Source organism: Sceloporus undulatus, chromosome 7 (assembly GCF_019175285.1).
Source record: "Sceloporus undulatus isolate JIND9_A2432 ecotype Alabama chromosome 7, SceUnd_v1.1, whole genome shotgun sequence".
NCBI lineage: Eukaryota > Metazoa > Chordata > Lepidosauria > Squamata > Phrynosomatidae > Sceloporus > Sceloporus undulatus.
The window spans coordinates 30,070,737-30,087,271 of record NC_056528.1 but is presented as its reverse complement, the minus strand read 5'-3'; the positions used below and the strand labels follow the sequence as shown (position 1 = coordinate 30,087,271).

At 55.9% G+C, this 16,535-nt stretch overlaps 2 protein-coding genes across 2 annotated transcripts in view; one reads left to right on the top strand and one right to left on the bottom strand.

The window, feature by feature from the left end:
- Window positions 1-16,535, bottom strand: part of LOC121936095 (gamma-aminobutyric acid receptor subunit alpha-3-like) — a 123,751-nt gene that overhangs the window by 25,919 nt on the left and 81,297 nt on the right. The gene's annotated exons all lie outside the window — the stretch shown is intronic.
- LOC121936094 (gamma-aminobutyric acid receptor subunit beta-4) overlaps window positions 8,980-16,535 on the top strand; it is a 35,537-nt gene continuing 27,981 nt past the window's right edge. Inside the window, exons 1-2 of the mRNA XM_042477901.1 lie at window positions 8,980-9,764; window positions 11,944-12,032. Of these exons, the coding sequence (XP_042333835.1) occupies window positions 9,670-9,764; window positions 11,944-12,032 (184 nt within the window). The 5' untranslated portion in view covers window positions 8,980-9,669. The remainder of the gene's footprint in view (window positions 9,765-11,943; window positions 12,033-16,535) is intronic.

Genomic DNA, 16,535 nt, shown 5'->3' with positions numbered 1-16,535 from the left:
CGGGGGGCTCTGTGGCCATGTTCTAGAAGAGTTTCTTCCTGACGTTTCGCAAGCAGCATCTGTGGCTGTCATCTTCAGAGAATGCTTGCCTGGAAAAAGTGGGTCTATATATACTGTGTGAGCCTGGGAATGCAGGAGTGATTTGCATGTGTATTGTTCTGTGCTGATGGCAGGCCTCAGGCTGGGAGGCTAATGAAAAAGAGGATTAATGTCTGCAAATTGGTGGTCATCATCTTCTGGGAAAGCCCCTGACTCATTCCCAGGCTCACACAGTTTGTGTTTGTGTGTGTGTGTGTGTGTGTGTGTATATAACCGTTTTTTCCAGGCAAGCATTCTCTGAAGATGCCAGCCACAGATGCTGGCAAAATGTCAGGAAGAAACTCTTCTAGAACATGGCCACAGAGCCCCCCCAAAAAAACCCACAAAAAACTATGAAAGCAGGAGCATCACAAAACTAATGCAAGGAAGGCTCAAAAGCCAACAAAGTGGCCAGTCAAATCTGAGTGGTCTGTGACCTGTTCTGTTCTTGGAGTGTTCCAGCCACCTCCCATGGTATTTTTTTTTGGGGGGGGGAATGGGTCCCTGGACCTCCTGCTTTGGCTGCTCTCTTTTGTACATCTTCTGGAAGGAGGGACAATGTCCTCCTGATTGATCCGGGATGCCCAGAGGCCTCACACGAGGGCAGGGTCTCCTGGTCCACATGCTGGGGTCCCTCCTGGTGGTCGGAGCAAAGGCAAGGCAGGGCAAAGGGGGGCCCTCTCGCTCCTGGCCACGCAGGCCCCATGGCTCCAGCGAGGAGGAAACCAGGCCCAGTCTTCAAGCCGGCCCTTGTGAGACGCTGGAGAGGGAAATCTCGTTGTCATTTCTCAGAGGGTGGGAGAAGCGGGGGGGGGGGGCAAGTGCAGAAGGCTTTGCAGGGAGGAGAAGCCCCTCAGTTTGGTCTGCAGGAGGAGTGGGACTCAGCCGTAGCCCCGAGGGAGGGAGCAGGCCCTCCACCTCCCCCACCAGCCGCCCTGAAGGCCGCCTCGCATTCCGCCTTCCCCCTTCCTGGCTCTGGGCCTCTGAGGTATGGGGAGGGGGCCGAAGGGGCCCAGTCCCCAGGTGCCTTGGGCACAAGTGACACTGCAGGGACCTCTGCCCCCCAAATCCTCTGGTCATACTACCAGGAGTGCCCCCTTCACCCCTCATCACATGTGGCCTTGGGAGGCAGAAATGGAGTCTCTCTGACCGGATGTTGTTGGGCTGCACCAGAAGATCTATAGGGCCTCTGTGGGGCAGTGCTCCAACAGGGTTGAGGAGTGGGGAGGTGAGATAGGGGTTCGGAACCATGAGGGGATGAAGGGGCGCTGGGCCCCCTCCCCTCCCCTGGACTGCCCCCCCCAAGAGCCGGAGGGGCGGCGCTGCAGCCGGCCTTATTCTCTCCTTCCTCGGAGAAGAGCCGCCCTGCGCTGCAGCATCAGCACCATCAGCAGCCAGGCAGTTGCTAAGCAACGCAGCATCAAATGGGGCTCCCTCAAATGGACGACTGAGGAGGAAGAGGAAGAGCGGGGGGCGGCGGGGGCAGTGTCTCCTCCTTGTCGGTTGCTCCCCAGCCCCCCCCCATCCTTCCATCCCGGGTAGGTTCCGGCTGGGGCCCCTCGCTCCAAAGGGCAAAGGAGGACAGGGCCCTTCCAGGATCCCCCCCCGCCTCTGAGCCAGAACAATCCTAGAAGGGCAGCCTTGTGCCCCCCACTGAAGCCCCCCAGGCCTCCAGCAAAGGGGGCGGCTGTGTTAATGAAAAGGTGGAGCCTGGTGGGCCTCATGCTGGAAACTGCGCTTGGCACTTGAGAGGGGAGCGGACTCTCCTTTTGCTTGGAAGCTAGGACCCACAAAATCTGTGGGGCCCAGTTGTGCAGGGGGCTCTGAGACCAGGTCTCCCAGGGGACTGGCAGCGAGACATGGAAGAAGAGCAGCCTGGCTAAGGTGCCAGCCACAGAGCAATAAGAGGCTGGCAGACTAGTACCTGTAGGTCTGTGGTCTCTTGACCACGTTAGTACAACTCTGAGGCACGCAGTGCCCCACTCTTCCCCAGTGGAGGAAAATCCAAGTAGGTTGTGTCTGGCTGCCTTTTCCTGAAGGCCAATCCAGGAGCAGAACTGATTTGAGTGTCAGGACTAAAGGGAACTCCTAGCCTGTCCCTACCAGACCTACTTCATGCCAGCAGTTCAGTTGGGATGGGAAATGGTGGAGGGGGTGTAATTTGGGTGTCAGGGAAGCCCCGCTGACCCTCCCACAGTTTGGGGTCAGCCTCTTGGCCGACAGGTCAGAGGAACCACCATAAAGTCGGAGGGGCCAAATTTCAAGAACTGTTATGTGGGGCTGGGGCCTAGCGGGAAATGAGGGACCCCCTTCAGAAGAAAGAAACCAGTCTCTTTCCATGCAGCCCCTGCAGAACAGTTACACAGTTGGTTTCCAGTGTTACCTATGGGGAGAAGCCCCCCCCCCCATGACACAACCAAAGTTCACCATAGGTGGAATATGGAGGGGGAGAAAAAGGAAAGCCAGAAAGGGACGGGGAGGAAGGGCTTCATTTGGTGCGTCTGGCATTAAGGGGCCGGAAAAGGGCCCTCTCCTCAGGGCTATTTCTGTTGCTTTCTTTTGCCCCCAGGATTGTGATATTTCTGCACATGGGGGGCAGAGACCGAGACCAGCGCTAGAGGGGACCAATGGGTCAGCCCTGCCATGGTGCCCTCAGGCCTCTAGCTAGCCTTGCCTCAGCTTGCTCTGGTCCTATGCTGGCTATTTGCCGTAATAGATGGAATGAATGAATGAATGAATGAATAATAATAATAAAGATTTATTTCTAGCCCGTCCAATCACGAAAAATCCAGGTGGGTTACAACAATAAAATACATCACATTACAATGGAGTTAAAAATAAAAATCAAACCCTAGACCTACCCCCCCCCCCCCATTCCCAGTACTAAAAAAGAATTAAAAAGCAAAAGTAAAAAAAATAGAAAAAAAAAATTAAAAACATTTTTGTAAAAGGCAGAAACATAGGCTGAGAAGTATAGACAGATGAGGGGACAAATATCTCTATATCTGGGGAGGGTAACTAAGTTGGGAAGGCCTGCCGGAAGAGATCCGTCTTGAATGCTTTCTTAAAAGCTGCCAGAATGGAAATGTGACTGATCTCCTCCGGCCGGTCGCTCCATAGTTTAGGAGCAGTAGTAGAAAAGGCCCTCTGGGAAACTGATGTTGGCCTAGATTTTTTTTGGCTGTAGTAGATTTCTTCCAGAGGACCTTAGTGTGCGGGGCGGACAATAGGGAAGAAGGCGTTCCCTCAAGTACTCTGGGCCCAAGCCATGTAGGGCTTTAAAGGTAATCACCAACACCTTGTACTTTGCCTGGAAACTAATAGGCAGCCAGTGCAGGAACTTCAAGACCAGTGTTATATGGTCATTCCTGGTGCATGTTGTGGGCATGTGTCCTTGGCTTTCTTGCCTTCTCCTTTTTTCTTTTTTCCTTTTTCCCTTTCTCTTTCTTTTCTTAATATTCTGCTTTTCTTCCAGCATGGACCCAACATTAAAACAAGGTTAAAACAAGGGATAAGCCCAAACCTGATGATTAAAAATATTAGCAAAGCACATTTAATGAGAAATTGTATCAAAATGCTGCTTATTTTAAGTATTTAAAAACTTTAACATGTAACAATAAGAATGAAAATGATGCATGCACACATCTGCACAGAATGTCATGGGAAGGCCCCTCTGCACAACCAGACTGGTCACCAAACTGGCTGCTTAAATAACAAAAAGGCCTTCGTCTCCAGTGTAAGAGAGCAAGGAAGGGCCAGCCAAGCCCCCCCCCCCCGTGGAAGAGAGGGCCGCAGGTGGGAGCAGCCACCAGGAAGGCCCTGTCCCTCCCGCTCCTGTGGCCTTTCCAGAAAGACCTGTGAAGGGGTGGGGCCAAGAGAAAGCCCTCCCCAAGGACTTTAAAATTTGGGCAGGTTCACATGGGGAAATTGAGGCCTTCATATGGCATGGACCCAAACTTTTTCAGTCATCATCAGCATTTTGCACTGTGCCCAGAAATAGACCGGCAACCAGTGGAGCTGTTCCACCAAGGAAGTTGTCAGTTAGTAAGATTGCTGTAACCAGCACTGGTCAGAAGCCTGGCTGCAGCATTTTGGACCTCCTGAAATGTAAGGAGAATGGAGTGTATTGCAGTAGTCCAAAGAGGATGTGGTCAAAGCATGTGTCACCATGGCAAGGAGCAACATCTGGTCTCATCTCAATTAACCTCTTTCTGCCCATGGTGCAGAGGCAAAACTCCAGCACCAGCCTCTGGGAGTTTTCTGAGACAAGTGGGTCAGGACCCCTCACTCACCCAGGCATCACACACCCCGCTCCCCCATCTCTTCCATTGTCTCCCCCATCCACCACCACCCTCCTGGTTCTCTGCATCCAGGCTCCCAGTGGAGCTGTTTGCTGCCTTTCGCTCTTAATTACCTCTCTTGTTTTGGCCTCAGTGCCTTACTCAGGAGGCTCTCAATTATGCATGAAGGCTCAGTGCTTGCAATGAGTTCTGCCAGGGCAGAGATCGGCAGCAACAGAGAAGCCCCAACTCTTCACCTCAGAAGCACTGCTTGGCTCACCCTCATCGCTACCAATGTGTGGGGCTTGGAAGCACCCCAAAGCTGGGCCAGACCAGGCAGGGGGGCCTGCCTGCATATCCCTGCACCCTTCTTCCCATCATGGCCAACCAGACCTCCCCATCAGCATCACAGCCACCTCTGCCCTCCAGTAGAAGCCCACAGGCAGGGCAGAAGGGCAAGGGCACATCCGACTTGCCTGCCCAGGAGTGGCAGGCAGCCTCTGGTGACTTCCCAGCCACCACAACCACCTGTCTTTCCCATTTATTTGTTTTTCTTCTTCCGTTTCTTCCTTTTCACAGCAGCTCCTTCCTGGACCAGCACTTCCACAGAGTCCAAATCCACCACAAACCCACTATTTTTCTCTGCCACAGTTCAGGAGCCACAGGCCCACATTTCTTCCTGCCTACAATGACCTGCCAGGCTGATCTGCTGGAGAAGGTGGCTCAGTCAGATCAGATCCCAAAATCTGCTAAGAAGATTGCAGCATCGTCTCTTTTTTCCCTGTGAGCCAGATTCCTCCTTAGATGGGTAATATTTCAGTTTTTCTACAGAAAAAAACCCAGACTCTAGGTTACTTGTGCTGAAAGTCCTGTTGCCAAACAAGTCTCTAAAAGGAAGGGACCCTGGAAGTCTGGGGAAATCTTTCCTTCCCATTCGGGGAGTGGGCTGAGGGCAGGGGGTTTAACTGAGCTCTTTAGACACAATTCCCGTGTTGTGAGCCTGCAGGAGGCTCCACCAGGATCCTTTCCTGCCCAGACTCTCTCTCTCACTCACACAAATACACACGCACACACACAGATATACACACAAACACACAGATTTCCTTGCTGTCACCCTGTTTCAGGGAATGTCCCAGTGACTCTTCCCAAGGAGTGCAGCCAGTCAGGCTGACCGGTTCCACAACAGCCAAAGGTAAGTGGTGGTTGCAGGCTTGCCATCACAAGCAGAGATGCCTCCCCTTTGGTCAGTTTTGCTGCCCTAGAGTTCTCCTGCCAGATAGATTGGTCTCCATAGCTTGGATCAAATATTGACAAGGACAGAGATTGCAGTCAAGAACTAAGAAGACTAAGAATGGGAAGGGCAGCCATTAGAGAACTAGACAAGATCCTAAAGTGTAAAGATACACAACTGACCACTACAGTCAAGATCATTCAAGTCATGGCATTCCCCATCCCCATGTACAGATGTGAGAGCTGGATGGTGAAGCAAGTGGATAGAAAGAAAATACAGTAAATGTATTCAAATGTGGCGCTGGAGAACAGTGCTGAGGATACAATGGCCTGAAGTCTCTCTGGAAGCCAAGATGACTTCCAGGTTGTTGTACTTTGGTTACGTCATGAGAAGGAAACTCATTGGAAAAAACATCAATGCTAGGAAAGGTAGAGAGTAGTAGAAAGAGCAGAAGGCCACATGCTAGATGGATGGACTCAGTCAGAGGGGTCATGGCCCTGAATTTGCAGGACCTAAGTGGAGCATTGGAGGACAAGGGGTCTTGGAGAGGCCTCATCCACAGGGTCACCATGAATCATAGCCAGCTTGAGGGCAGTTGCCAACAACAAAACCACGGCAAAACGATTCAGTTCCATTTCACTTGGAACCAGCTGAATTTTAAATGTTACATTTATATTTAATGGGCAGAAGGACTTGGCTGGGTAGAGCCTGGGAGAGCCCTTTGCCACCTCCCTGTCCCTCCCAAATCCCACAGCCCCTTCCTCTTCCTTCCATTACAGCCCCTCCCTCCCCTCACCCCTCTCATGCCCCCCCCTCTGCCTCCCATCCAGGTGACCCTTCTTCCCTTTGCTTTCTCTATCCTGCTCCACTCCCACTCCCTACAGGCCTTCCTCTTCCCCCATTTTGGCTCTCATTTAGTCTTCTCCTCTGTGTATTCTGCCCCACAAGCAGGGGGAAATCACTGGGATATACTGCAGCACATCTGTGGAGGTTCTGATTGACTGCATGGCTATGGACCAGAGTGACCAGCGGATGAGAGCCACTGTCCAGCCTAAGAGGTTTTCCCTTCCTTCCAGAGGGACACCCAGCTTTAGCCACCCTGCTGCTGTGGCTCCTGGACTTCGGCTACTCTCAGACGCAACCGTCCTCAGCCACACGGCCCTGGTCTTGTCTCTTGTGGTTCTGCCATCTCAGTTGCTCTTCCTGCTGCTTTTGCTGGCTGCCCTTTGGCCAAGTGGCCTCTCCTAGAATAAAATGCCTTCCCTTAACTGGAGCACTTGTTGTGGCCAATAGTAGTTAGAGAGTCTGCCCCACAGTGACTGAAGGTGATAGTACAAACTACAGATAGATTTAAATGGATTTAAATGGATTAATGCATTTTTTAAAAAGAAGATAACTCTCGAGATCCACAGCCCTCAGGTCCCCTTGGTGTGTATGCCAAGTCTCAGATGTCTAGTCCCAAGGTCTTGGAGATATGTGAGAGACAGGTACAGATAACTGTTGTTAAACTTACCCATACCCTCCTACAGAAAAGTGCTCAAGGTGGCATGCATGCTAGGGACAACTTTCCTCTGAACTCCCTGTAATCGCATATAGTAAGAATAACCAAAATCCAGTTCCTGGAAAGAATTAAAGCTACATCCTCAAATGCAGCATCCAAGCAGAGCAGACGAAGGAAGCAAAAGGCAGAAGGGCTGAAGCTTAGGGGGAACCAGGGGCAGGTGTGCATCTGTCTGTCTGTGGGCTGCTGTTGTCCCACCAGTTTGGAGCAGAGCCTCCTCTTCCAGCCCCACATGGCTCCTCTACCAGTTTCCTCAGTGCTGGCGTTTGCAGAGCCCAGTGGCCATGAATGTGGGCCAGAAAGAGCAGAGTGCACAATGTTGTGGCTACAGTAGGTGCAGGTGGAGGCAACCGCAATGGCCAAGGGGCTGGCACAGCGCCTCTCGGAAGAAAGGGGTGTCTGCTTTCCGAAGTGAAGTCTATCACTGCGGTTCTGAAGGTCCTGGGAAGGACCCGTCCACCTGCCCAGAGCCAGCAAGGAGGCCGCCAGGATCTTGTTGGCATGCCACAGCAAACCCCTGGAGGCCTCTCCCATAACCAAACGTCACCTGGACCCCTTCAGGTCTTGCGAACAAGGTGGGGAGATTGGAGCAACCCAGACACGGACAGGCCCTTCACATGTCCCAGTCCACCAGGCACCAGTGGCAATGGACCTGAGCCTTCTTCTTCCACAGTGGCTCAATCTACTCCTGAGGAACCACTGGATTGCCAGCAGTGAGCCTATGGCGACAGCATGAGCTACTGCACAGAGGTGGCCCCAACTCCAGTGATGCCACTGCCATCAAATCTGTTGCAGGGCTGCTCCAGGTTTTTGTGGTGCTCCTTCAAGTTCCTTCCAACTTATGGTGTTGCCACCACTCTGAGGCTGAGAGAGAGTGACTTGCCCAGGTTCACTCAGGAGCTTTCCTTGGCCCAGCAGCAGGATTCATACTCTGATCTCCAGAGTCCTAATCCAACACTTAAACCGCTATGCTGTGCCAGTTCCCACGAAAAATATACACACTTGGGAGGAACAGGAGGGGTCTTCCAGTCACTTTGGGGTTGTCATATTTCGGTGGCCCATGAAGACCCTCCACCCAGGCTCCCAGTCCAGAAATGTGGGCCCCAGATACCCAGCTGCAGACGTCACTTCCTGGCAGGGCAAGACAACAGCAGGAGGGTGTGGTTGTGGAGGGGGCGACTGCCGCCTTCAAGCTGACCCACCTCTTCTGCCACCTGAGGCCAAGGGCCAGGTGCCCCTCACGCCCCACCGGGCAGGTGAGGGCCACAGCGCCCCGGCCCACTTCAGGGCTGCCAGTCTGGGTCCGGCTTAGCGGACCTGGTGCTCCTGGTCTTCCCCAACCCCTGCCCCACACTACCAAGGCCCACTTCATCCTCGCCTGAGCTTCGGCCCGTGAGACTCGGATCCCCCTCCCAGTCCGTGCCTGGGCCCCGGGGGTCTGCTTTTGGGCAAGGGAGTGCTGAGAAGGGCCGGGGGCAGCGGACGGTTGGTGGGCAACCTCCCTTTTCCCCGGCCGCCTCCCCGCTCCAGCCGCCCGAGCCCCTCACCCACCCAGCCTCCCCCCACGGGCCCCAGAGCCCTGGCAGCTTCCCCCAACCAGCGGGAAGGCGCGGCCCCGATCCTGTGGCCCCCCGAAGCCGAGGGCGGCCGCAGAGGGTCCCCTTGCGAGGCTGTTCTAAAAATAGATGGCGAGGGGAGGGGGCGGCGAGCGCCGCGAGGCGGTGAGAGAGAGAACGGGCGCCCGGGCTCCCCTCCCTCATTCCCCTCCTCCTCCTCCTCCTCCCGCGGAGGAGGGTCGTCGGAGCGGCGGCGGCGGCGGGGGAGGCGCTCTCTCTCTCTCAGCTGCAGGGCTGCGCCGGATGGCGACGTAGCGGCGGGAGGGACCGGCGAGCGCAGCCGCGGATCGGGGCCTTTGCCTGGCCGCCCCTCGCCGCCCCCCGCCGCCAACGCAGCAATCCCTACCTCCATCCCCTCTCCATCCTTCCCTCCCTACCTCCCTCCATCGCGCGGCCCCGGTCCTTGCGCAGAGCCCGGTCGCGGCGGCGGGCATCGCTCTGCTGGGCTCCCGGCGGGGGTCGCGGGGGTCCTTCTCTTTTTTCTTCTCCGTCGCTGGGGGAGGAGCGGGAGGATGCCGCCGCGCTGAGAGCAGGAGGAGGAGGAAGAGGAGGAGGAGGAGGATGCTGGATGCTCGGAGGAGGAGGAGGAGGAGGAGGGGGCATCGGAACAGATCCGGCGGCGGCGGTGGCGGAGGGGGGGGGGCCGTGATCCGGCCCTGACTGCTCTTGGGGGGCTCTTCACCGCCGCCTCCCCCCAGCGCTTGTACCCGCACCGCACACCGCCCTCCGTCCTCGAAAGATCGGAGAGAAGAGCCACCTTTACGCCATCCATCTTTGGGCTTGCTTTTAAAAAGGACACCCGCCCCCCCCGCAATCCCGGAGCGGTTCCTGGGAATCCGAGGGCTCCTGGTCCCCCCGGGGGGCGACTGACCCCTCCCCTCCCCCTCCCCTCCCCTCCCCTCGATGCTGGTGGTGGAAATGTGGAGACTCCAGGCAGAGAGGCTGAGTGGACTCGTCTCGGCTTTAGCGGCTCTTTGTCTCGCTTGCGGCGCCCAAAGGTAAGCGGGGGGGGATGCTGCCGCCCCCCTCTCCTCTCCCCTCCCCTCCCCTCCCTGCCCTCCCCCTCCTTCTCCCGCATTGCTTCTCCGGCGGCGCGGGGCGGCCATCAGTCAGCCGCGTTGCGGGAAGGAAGAGAGGGACGGCGGAATTGCTTCGGGAGGGGCGCAAGGGAGGGAGGGAGGGGGCCGCCCACCAGCCTCGAGGAAGGCTGCTGCACTCTCCTTCGCCCCCCGGCGAGTCACCCCCCCCCAAAGGCAGGAGGGAGGGAGTGGAGTCCCGGGAGTCTGGTCGGAGCCAGTCGCGCACCTCTTCCGCCCCCCTGGAAGTGCCCCCTTGTCGTGGGCCCAGGCGAAGGGGCCTCGAGATCCCCAAAACCCCAGGCAGACCAGCCCTCCGCCCCCTCCAAGAGGCAAGGACAGGGCAGCAACTGTGGGGCCAGCCACGGGAGCGGAGGAAGGGACTGGTTTGCCAGCCGAAGGGGAGGAGAGGGGAGGGGGAAGCCTCCACGCAGGTGCCCCTCCCTCCTGCCGGCGAAGGGACCAGGAGCCCCGGAAGGGGAGCCCCCTCGCCCCCTCCCCTCCCGCTCCGGGCCTCCCAGAGACAGCTACAGGCTCCCCAGAGTCGGCTCTGAATCCAAAGGGACCTGAATCGGGATCCCCGACCCCGACAGCACCTTTGGACCCTCTCTAGCCCCAATCCAGTTGGGCACTGACGGACAGCAGCCGTTTTGCAAAGTGGGGCGGGGGTGGCGGGGGCTTGCAAGCGAACCTCCCCAGCTGAAGACAAGCTCCGGTTCGTCGATCCAAACGCGGCTGTCCCAGGATTAGCCACCGGAACCCCCCCCCCCCCCCCCAGAACCGTCCCTTTGGGGGTTGGGGTCTCCCGGGGAAGCGCCCCCCTCCGTCCCCCGCCTGTTGCGAAGCCTTGCGAGGCCCGGGTCCACGCGCCCCACCGACAGGACCCCCTTGCCCGGCCGAGGGACCTGCAGGTTGGCCCTGGGGAGGGCCGGGGAGAAGTCCCCGCCGCCCTTTCTTCCCGGAGGAGCTGCACGGCGCCCAGGCTGGCCCTCCCTGCCTCCCTCCGCCACCGTTGCAGCGCCAGCTTGGAAGGGAAATGAGGGGAGGGGACCCTGGGCTCAAAGGGGGCCAGTGCCTCGGCTGTCAGGGGTCTCGGTGCCAGGCTGGCCACGGGGGGCACCCCCTTCCTGGCATCGCACTCTCCCACGTGACCCTCCGGGGTCGTGGCAGCCCCCCACTGGACCCCCCCACCCTCTGGGTCACGGAAAGGCATCAAAAGGCTGCAGGCCGAGGGGCGGCGGAGGGTGCTTTGTTTCTAAGGGTTCACACACACAAACACACACACACACACACTTGGGGTGGACCATGGCAGTGGCCGCTTTGGCCGCTAGGCGGAAAAGGATGGCGGAGCTGAGGAGCCTGGCTTCTCCTCGGCCCCCCCGCCTGTCTGTGCGTGTGTGTGTGTGTGTGTGTGTGTGTGTGTAGGGGGGGGAAGAGCCTGGAGAGGGCTTCGAGGAGGGAAACTGGGCCCTGAAGGGACAACCTTGCGACTGAAGGCAGGCACTAGGCTTGGGAATGCCAGACAAGGGTGCCAGTGGGTGCTGCCCATTTCTATGTGTGTGTGCCCAGGAGAGCGGAGGGAATCTAAGCAGGCAGGCAGAACCTCGTTGTGTGTCTGCTGAGTGTGTGAACATGGTCTGGTGACAACAACCGGCGCCAGCGAGGCAAATCAGAAGCTGCAGAAGACGGTGGAGGCTGTGGAGGCCGGCCGGCCGAGGGGAGCAGGGGGCGAAGGGGCTGTCTCCCCCTCCCTCCCTCCCTCCCTCCCTCTATCCCCTCCTCTCCCCCGTCCCTCAGCCCCTCTTCGTGGCTGCTGGCTACAGGGAGCCCCCCTGAACTGGCTCCTGCCCCATGGACCAGAGAGCAGCCCAGGCGCCCATCTCTTGCACTCAGGGCACCGGAGCGGGTGGGGGAGGGCTTGGGAGAGGGAGGGGGCGCTGCCCTGCCTTTCGGTTGCTCTACTCCGCGGGGCCTCTTTCTAGCGACTGGTCAGGGCCGGGTGGGCATCTGCCAAGGGCTGGGGGCACAGTGCCAGGGGTCTCTCTGTCCGTGGGAAAGAGACCCAATGGCCCAACTGAGCCTCTCCCCTCTCTCCTTCCAGCCCCTCCACTGGGAATATTTCGGTGGTGAAAGAAATTGTGGACAAGCTGCTGAAAGGCTACGATGTCCGCCTCCGCCCTGACTTTGGAGGTACGTAGGAGCCCCACTTTCCTGCTCCCAACTTGCGCTTTGTCTGGGGACCTCAGTCCAAGGGGGCAGAGAAGCATCGCCAGTGGGGCGTGTGTGTGTGTTTCGGGCACCTGATTCCATTTGCCTGGATGGCTATTCTGCAGGTGCTTCTGCTCTGCCCCCTTTGCTTTCCCCTGCCCTCCTTCCTTCTCCCCAATCCCCAATCCCAGCCCCTCTCCCCCGGCTTCCCTCTGCTTCCACTCCACTTGGGTCCAAAAGGGATGTTTCGGCCGTTTCAGTGCTCAGTACGGGGGGTCGCAGTGGGGGGGTCGCAGCACCCCTGGCCCCACTTCCATGTGTGTTGTTGCTTGTCTGCAGCGGGCCCTAGGTCTGCCCAGGGCAGCTCAGGATTTCAAGGGTTAATCAGCAGGCCTTTCTGGAGCCAGACCCCAGTTGCAGCCCCCTCCCATGCCCCAACCCTCCTCCGCAAGGGGGGAGGGCCCTTAGGCCAAGACAGGCCTTCAGACTTGGTGGCTGGAGAAGGAGGGGTATTCTGGGGGAAGCCTGAACCACAGGAGGCGCGGGTCCCCAGGAGGGGGTCTCTTCGCTAAAGACACCAGAGCCGCCCCTGTGGCAGGGAAGGTGGGCAGGAGGGATCCCATAATGCTGCAGCAGCACATGGAACTGTGTGTGTGTGCACCATTGTGTGCTCAGGTGCAACTCTATGCCCGCCATGTCATTTTTGGTTAACTGACCAGCATGAACCAGTCATGCATAGCAAAAGTCCAGAAGACAAGTCAGAAGTTGAGAGAGGGATAATGTAATGCCCCCCCCCCATAAAAAACGCCCCCGCCCAAATGCCCTGACCCTTCTGCCTGGCAGGCTGGGCAATTTTGTCTCCAGCAATAACGTCCAGGAGAGGGGGTCCGACCCACATCCATGGGGAGGCCAGGAGGCTTTCTGCAGAGGGACTCTTCAGAGCCAATGAGACCATGCAGGTGAATGGATGGACAGACAGATGGGCCACGTGAGCCTCTGGGAAGCTTTTGGGGGGCTCAGGAGAGGGCAGCCCCAAGTGGTTCTTGATGGGCTGAGGAAGGAGCTGGACAGGGAGAGAAAAAGAAACCGGGAGCCTCTTCCCAAAGGAGGAGTCCAGCCCTCCAGGCAAACCGCCTGAGGCCTCCACAGAGCAATCCCTTTCCCAGGGCACCCCTTGGCCCCAGAATGTGGCCCCTTTGGCCCAGGGTCCTCACCCCCACCCCATTGGCCCCATTGCCCCTGTCCCCACACAGTCTTGCCTGAAGTTTCAGCCTCCCTATAAAAGCCTGCGTTGCTCCAGGGAGGGTGGGGAGAGCGCCAAGTGTTTCCAAAAGGAGGTCAGGCCTTTGGGGATTGCAGCTCCCTTTCTGAGATCTTGAGATGTTTCCTGAGTTGAGCTGAGTGCCTGAGGAGGAACTCATCTGAGGGCGCTTCCCCCCAAGGATACCCCCATCTGAGGCAGCGCCTGTGGCCCTTCCTCCCTGGCCCCTGCTGCCCCACTCGGCTTGGGGCTAGGAAGGCCCTGGTTGGTCTGCCCTTCCTTTCATCCCCCTTCTCTTCCCTCCCCTCATTTGAAGCAGCAAATGCGTTGAGGGGATTGTCTTGGAGGGCAGGGAAGATGTCATGGCAGCCAGCAACCTCACTTCTCCTCTCTGGCAGGGGGTGAAGGCGGGGGGGGAGGGTCTTGTTCCTGGATGCATCAAGCCTTGGTTCCAGTCATCATTTTTTAAAAAGCTTGCATATGTCTATGTGTCCCTTGCTTCTTTTTTTTTCTGAAAACATAAATGGAGGCTAAGTTACAAACTGCAAAACCATGTTTTAAAAGTGGTCAAAGGGGTGTAGGGGCAAGTTGGGTGGCTTCCATGAGCAGAGGAGGGACTCAGGAAGTGTCATCCTGGAACCTGGTGCAGGAAGGCCTCCAAACCTTTGGAGCTAAGCAGGGCAGCCTTGGTGAGGTGGGAGCCGGCCTGGGAATGCCAGGGGCTGGAGGCTCTGTTTCTGAGGAAGGAACTGGCAAACCACCTCTGAGCATTTCTTGATTAAGAAAACCCTGTGGCATTTATGGGGTTGCCATAAGTGCACAGGTGACTCAAAGGCATGTACACACAGACAAATAAACATGAAGAAAAGTGCATGGGATTGGGGGGTCTTTTGAGGTGGGGGCCCCAGTCGTGCCCTTGTCAGCAGAGAAAGCACCCTGCCGTGGGGTGCGGGTGGTGCGTGCATGTACGCGCATGTGTGTGCGAGGGGTGGGTGGGCTTCCTGAGCTTTTGCTCTTGCCATCTCCCTATCCCAGAGTAATTCCTATAGCTAAGAGATGTTGTTCTTGTGGGCCATTGGGTCGACTCTGGCCCATGGCCATCCCGTCAGAGATGGTAACCCAAGTTGGGCAAAGAGGCATCTTGGATGCAACTGATGGGTCAGGAGTGAATTTGGGTTTCCCAGGATCCTGAGGTCCTTTCTATTGTTTTTGAGCATTCCTGGAGAAGGGTCAGAAACTGAGGGTGAACAAACAATCTCCTCGCCTTCAAGAAATGGGCCACAGCTTGGAATTCTTATCTGGAATGCTTCTAAAATATGAGCTAATTGGGCAGTTATTTGGTGAGCATTTAGAAAAGGACACTGTGATTAAAGGAGCCGACATGGTTTTCTCAGAACAAATGGTGATGATTGGACCCTTGGAGAATAGTGCACTATGCACACAGTTCCATGCCCCCTCCAACCCTCCATAGATGCCATGCTCATGGGCAAAGAAGGAAGAAGAGCAAGGACAAGGGACTGCCTCCTGCCCCTGCTGCAGCTCTCCAGAGAGAGGAAGAGAAGCAAAGGAACCCCAAAACGGTTCTCTTTCTCTCTCTGAGGAACTACAGCCAGCGGAGGATGCCGTTTCCAACCTTCCTCCCTTTCCTCTTTCCCTGGCCATGGCCCTATGAGACTTGACAGCTGCCAGAAGAGGGAAGGTTTTGGACACTGTGCAAAGGGACCCATGCAGTACATGGCACATACGCATGTAATGTAGCCTCAAGCTAAATGTGTGCATGCTGCTGACAGGATTCTGGCCTGTATCCTTTCAGCACATCCTGATTTCTTCTTGGGAAACTGGAAAAATGTGGGCTAAGTGGTGCCTGTGGAGCTGACCCAGGACTAGGGAGGCAGGAGCAGCTCCTTCTCCACCTGGAGAGAAGTGACCACCATCTGGATGCTGCAGGGCTTCCTGCTCCCCCTCATTCTGGGCCTGTGTCATCAACATCTTTGTAAATGACTTGGATGAAAGAGACAAGGGGGTATTGAACAGATCCAAAGGTGATAACAAACTGTGAGGTGCGGCTACTATCCTAGAAAATGCAAGCAAGATTCAAAATGACTGTGAAAGGATAGAGAACTTAACCTAGCCACTTTCAACAGATAAAAAGTTCTGCATCCAAGCAGAATCAAGATGCATAAATGCTTGATGATTCCACGTGAAAAGGATCTCAGAGTATTAGTAGACCACAGCAGATAGTTTAATGGACATGTTGAGGACTCCCGTGAAGCCCTCTGTCTGCTGTAGGAGCACCAGAATTTAAAGATGGGCAACAAAGCAAAGAGATAGTACAGGTTACCTGGTTAATCTAAATGAATATAAGCCCCCAGAACCTGATGAACTACATCCAAGGGTATTAAAAGAGCTGGCAAATGTAATATCAGAGCTATTGGCAATAATAGTCTTTGAAAACTGGAAAACAGGAGAAGTCCCAGCAGACTGGAGGAGGGCAAACGTTGTCTCCATCTTCAAAAAGGGGAAGAAAGGGGATCCCAACAATTATCATCCAATTAGTCTGACATCAATCCCAGGAAAGATTCTGGAGCAGATCATTAAACAGAGAGTCTGTGAACATCTAGAAGGCAATGCCATAATCACAAAAAGTCAACATGGGTTTCAGAGAAAGAAGTCATGCCAGACAAATCTAATCTCTTTCTTTGATAAAATTACCAGTTTGTTAGATGAAGGGAATGCAGTGGATATAGTATATCTTGATTTCAGTAAGGCCTTTGACAAGGTTTCTCATGACATTCTTTCAAAGAAGCTTGTAAAATGTGGGCTAGACAAGGCAACTGTTACATGGATTTGTAATTGGTTGACCAGCCGAACCCAAAGGATGGTCAGCCATGGCTTCTTTTCATCCTGGAGAGAAGTGACCAGTGGGGTGTCCAGTGGGGCTCTCTCCTGGGCCCAGTGCTATTCAACATCTTTATCAATGACTTGGATGACAGAATTGGGAGCATACTTATCAAATTGGCAGATGACACCAAATTAGGAGGAATAGCTAATACTCCAGAGGACAGGATCAAGATTCAGAATGACCTGAATAGATTAGAAAGCTGGGCCAAAGCTAACAAAATGAACTTCAACACGGAGAAATGTAAGGTACTGCACTTAGGGCGGGAAAATGAAATGCACAGATATACGATCATGGGGGACACCTGGCTGAATGAGAGACTTAT